Here is a 5490-nt window from a genome sequence, read left to right on the forward strand (position 1 = left end):
GCCCATATATGGTTGTGGCCCATATAAGGGCAAAATCACACAAATCTGTTACATGAGACTTGATAGTGTGAACAGGCCTTAATATCACACAAACATCTGAACATTTTTAATTTCATTCTCAAGCAACATTAAAATTAATCAATGATAATGAACTTTATAAATTACCTTAATAACAAATACATTTAATAAAATAAAGTGTATATGGTTTGAGATGAGACTTAATATGTGGTCTGTATAATATTATAAGCTTAAATTCACAAAAATAAGGTAATATTAATATTGAGAGCTATGGCTATATTTTAAACATGAGCAGGATCATTTTAACCATATCAATGAATATAAAAAAATGTATTTAAACACAAGACTATTAATTAATCATATCTGTGTTAACCAAGTAAATCCGCTAAATCATTTGATGCAGATGTGGAAGAGTTTACTGGCTTTTGGTTGCCTTGTGACATTGCAGTTTGTTGACCTATTTCTCCGAAGCTTCCCATCATCCCACTACTTGGATTCATCACACCATTCTTAGTATTACTTAGTAAATTCACTTGATTAAACGAACTGTTCATTATTCCTTGAGAAGGTACAACTATTCCTGTGTTTCCTATCATCCCTTGATTACCCATCATTCCTTGATTACCTATCATCCCTTGATTTCCCAGCATACCTTGGCTACTCATAATGCCTTGAGTTCTCATAATTCCTTGATTTCCCATCATACTTTGATTCCCCATCATACCTCGATTTCCCATCATACTTTGATTTCCCATCATACTTTGGCTTCCCATCATACCTTGACTTCCCATCATTACTGAACTTCCCATTATTCTTTGGTTACCATTCATTCCACTACCACCCATGATACCTGGCTGTCCAAGGCCACTTCCAGTTGACCTTTGACCTAATTGGTTCATGGGAACCTTTTGACTGTTCTGTTTACTTGGCAAGAGGGAATCAAACGATGACAGGTCTATTTTCTGATTTTGTGATGGAGCAGGCTTAGAAGCAAAGTTCATGTGACTTGAATTGGAGCTGGAGTAGGTTCCCATAGAAGAGGGAGTAAAAGGTCGCTGTGATGATGACATGCTAGTGTTTGTCTTTGTTGATAAGCCTGCTAAGTTAGAGTCCATTAGAGTATGAGTAAGATTTTTTGGTTGGGCTTTAGTGGTTGTCACCATCGTTGGCTGGATTTTCTGCTGCTCTTTATATCGTTGCTGCTGCTCCTGTTCCTTCTGCAACCTTTGTTTCTCCTCTAATGTCAAAGACACACTACTTGCTTTCGGTGGACTCTTCTTTTGTGACGAAGTTGGAAGTTCCATTTCTGTTGAACTCTCTTTCCCATCATCATTTGCTGCATCAAACTTTTTTGCGGATGAACCTAGAAAACTGGTCAGGCCAAAAGTTTTGAACATACTATCCATCTAAACATAAAAAATAAATATAATTTGTAAATACATATTGTTTTAGAAACATACATGCAAACAGTAAAAAGTAGTGACATCAAATAATAACGGAAAATGACATAACAATATCGGAGAACTGATATATAATAATTACAAAGAAGTGATACAATAACTTTGAAACCCTATTTTAGCTGTATGTGGTGATTCCCTAGGTAAGGTTACCTCAGATGCACAATGACACTTAAGCCGCAATCGCACTGGACTTATTTCGATAAAACTAACTGACCTGATGGGTAGTTTAACCATAAATAACCCAGTGAAAACAGCACAGGAAGTTCACCTCTCAGGAAACTTACTCTAGCCTCGCAGTTAGTTTAACCGACTCCCGTTTTCCCTGGAAAACTAACCAGGCTAGTTTTACCAGCAGGAAAGTCCAATGCGTATGCATGACTCGGGTAAACATCCCCGAGTCACCTCAATGAATGACCTTCTCCGGGTTGCACATGAGCTGTGACCCAAAATTATATGGCGTACACACAACCATTGATAAATATTTTTCACACGCTTTTTGTAGATGGTTTACTATTTACTAAAATGTCTTCTAATTCTTTTTTCTACTGCTTGCTTTATCGCAGCATAAATGGCCGATTTATATGAAATAAGTAATCTGATGGGCCTTTGTAATACCAGGCCTAATCATCGGCAACAGGATTCGTAATCTATTCAATAAACTTATAAATGTCACACGCTTTTCATTGTCTTGCACACGATTGATCAGGGATGAAGCAGAAGTAAATGTCAAAATTTAGCACCCCCATTAGTTTATTTTTACAACTCGGTAAGTTTAACCATGAATGGTGGTAAAACTAACCACGTCGAATAATCCAAGTGCGAATGACAGGAAGACTTACCGATTGGAATGTACCTACGGTCTCGGTAAAATCTTTCCTTTTTTAAACCAAGTGCGATTGCGGCTTATTTAAAAACATTCAAGCATCCTTATTTTGAGGGAGATTGAGTTAATTTGCAGAAAACTTTCTTCACAGGAGTGCAGAAGATGGTGCTGACTTCCAGAGACTGGTCGATTTGGGACAAAATATTGAATTCTATTTATATTGAAGTTTATTAGCATAAAATAATTGGTGGCTAACTCTAAAATATTTACACTTACAATACCATCGGAGGAATCAGTCTTAGGAGGTCCTTCCATTTGGCTCTCCTGTGTATCTCGTGCAAACTTTAAAGCATGTCTAAAACAACAAACAAATTACAATCTCATGGTTATTATTTTTCATTCAATGTAAATATATTCATATATCAATCCAGTGGTGGATTCAGGGGGGGGGGGTGTGACAAAATCATAAATTTTCTTTCCTCAGCCCCACCCTTGGTGTGCCTGAGGTGACCTAGACCTTCTATTTGTGGAAGTCCCTTCCTGGGCCCCTCTCTTTCAAATTCCTGGATCCGCCACTGCAATCGCACACAATTTGCACTCCACTACTGGGGTGGTAACTTTGGTCATTAACCTAATATCTATTATGTTACAATCTTTTATAGCATTCCTTCTTTCAGTATTAACAAACAATAGGATATTTATAGCAATAAGCTCTCTACTATAAATATGCTGTATATGTCAGCAGAACGCTCAGTCAAAGAAGTCAAGTTTTCCCAGAAGCAAACAGCCAATGTCACTAGTAATAGTTTAGTTCATAGTTTGAAGTTCATAGTTCACAATAATAAAATATAAATAATAAATGGTTTGATCAATATCAATAAACTAGTTTAAACTGGGAGCACAAACCATTATTGTATTATTCAATACATTCTATTTCATTTAAAGCACTGTTGACTAGATATTTTGTTCATAATTTAGCTTTCTTTTCAAAGATTAAAATTCATTAATACAATATTGCTGTTCTTAACAGATTCTCGATGCAAGGTGTGGACTTTTTTGGACACTTCAACAGACCTAAATCCTCCACACAATATAGCAGTTAAAGCAAACAGCATGTTGCAACAAGTCACTTCAAAACATGATTTCAACATTTAATCATAATTTAACAAGCTGCGCTACCATCAATGAATTTTCCCACAAGAAAATTACACCACCACACGTACTATTACCGATCAATATTCTGTTATGAATACAAAGTACAATGTTACGTATTGTATTCGTCTTTTGTATGGTGTTTGCTGAACGCAGAATACACATGTACTGTCTTCGATCAATAGTTTATGAATGCCAGAGTCAAATTGTATGGTATAAGTATTTGTTCATATCATATACGTGTTAAGGAATACCAAGAAAAATGTTATGCATTGTATTTGTCTATTGTAGGTTATAAAATGTTTGATGAAGAATGTAAATGTAGATATTTAAACAAATTGACTTGCTATTTAATCTACATTTGAATGGTATTTTACTTCAAACATTACACATTAATGGTTAGGTTTTAGCATGGAAACTGAATATGCACAATATTTTCACCATTTTACTTTATGTATAGTTACACTGTAGTACAGGGCTACATCAAAACCAACAAATTTTTGCCTCTAAATAGTATTTACACTTCAAACTACAGCCCTTGTGGTCCCAGTTGTAGGGAAAATCACTTTTTCCCACCCAACCCCTGCAAAAAATTTTACTCCTGCCTTGCCCATCTTCTATCACCCCTAGGACTGTCACTGAATTTACCCACCTAAACTGAAAATAAAGAAAAATTGCAGAGAATAAGAAAGAGTGGAGAAAATTTATCACAGAAATGAATAGAGCAACCAATGTCAAATGCCTTTGATGGGGAAATGTCATAAGTCAAGTTTACAAATAATAATGAATTTAACAATACACAAATTACGTAGTAATCAGGAGTTCCACCTACATGCTATGATAATTGTTTGATAGTCAAAAACATTTTTTTTTCTGGTGATCTTTCCCACCAACCTTTATAAGCGTCCTGATTAAATTTGCTTTTATACAATCAAAGAATACATGCTGCATAGTTTCAGTTTCTATTTATCACAATACGAATCAAGACTTGAATATTCAAAATTTTTCAGTTGTACAAACTATAATCTGTTAACAGTTCTTAAGTAGATTGTATTTAAATATATGTATTCCTCTTTCCTTTTAACCTTGAAATGACAACTTGCGGATATTTAACCACAAAATTCCATTTAAAGCAATTGTGTCTTGCTTTTGTGTTATGGTTAAAATACACCTTTCATTACATCATTTGTTAAATCTCTAAAACACACAACTGCATTTAACCCATCATTTCCTGGTCTCTTATTACCACTCATTGACTCTACAAGTTCAACATTCACTTATGCTTGTAAAAATACCAGAAGTATTAGTTTGATTGCCTAATAATTTTGGAGTATCAGAAAAGAACTTCTAAGCACATTGCTAATATCAATATTTTTTTTATTCATTTCTGAATAATGCAGCTACCTACTGATAACACTAATTCTGATTTTTAGCTCTGATGAGGAGCTCTAGGTTGATTGATTGATCTTTTTTGCTTATTGATTATAGATCCTTTTTGTATGGGCAGCTTTTAGGGTGAATAGACTTTACTGCCTCTTCATAAATATTTCTTGTTTAGTGTTCATCAAATTACTTATTACTTCTCTTCATACTTTTCTGCCCATGTGTATAATAATACTTTCATTTTGTATACAGCAAATTTTCAGAAATGATCAGTGGAGAATTTTTAAAGATATTAATGCTCCACTTGCTGGATGTCTTTTTGCACTGAGCACCAATTACCAATAATTAACATAACTGGTTAGCTCTATAAAAAGTACTTCTAAGCACACTGCTAATATATCAATATTTGAACCTTTTCTGAATAACCCAGCTATCTCACCGACAACTTTATTTTCATGTAAACATGAATGAAGCACCACTTATTAATTCTGCCACATCCTTTCACATTCAACAGTTTCCTGTCTGTATTGTATTTCACACCCCATTGAAAATACTTCCTCTGTATATTTAATAAAGGTCCTTGGGATTCAAGGAAATTATTATAAGTTACCATACAGAAAAAAATCTACTTAATTACTTTACAGTCCGTTAAAC

General features: G+C 34.4%; 1 protein-coding gene across 1 annotated transcript in view; it reads right to left on the bottom strand.

Moving 5' to 3' along the window:
- Positions 1 to 4: 4 nt before the first annotated feature.
- The window catches only part of LOC117124753 (SCY1-like protein 2), a gene marked incomplete at its 3' end in the record, with an annotated part of 23929 nt that continues 18443 nt past the window's right edge, over positions 5 to 5490 (bottom strand). Inside the window, 2 exon segments of the mRNA XM_033271076.1 lie at positions 5 to 1424; positions 2578 to 2656. Of these exon segments, the coding sequence (XP_033126967.1) occupies positions 387 to 1424; positions 2578 to 2656 (1117 nt within the window).

The sequence above is a fragment of the Anneissia japonica genome, unplaced genomic scaffold (assembly GCF_011630105.1).
Source record: "Anneissia japonica isolate Jap-2015-1 unplaced genomic scaffold, ASM1163010v1 scaffold1771_len165655_cov130, whole genome shotgun sequence".
Lineage (NCBI taxonomy): Eukaryota > Metazoa > Echinodermata > Crinoidea > Comatulida > Comatulidae > Anneissia > Anneissia japonica.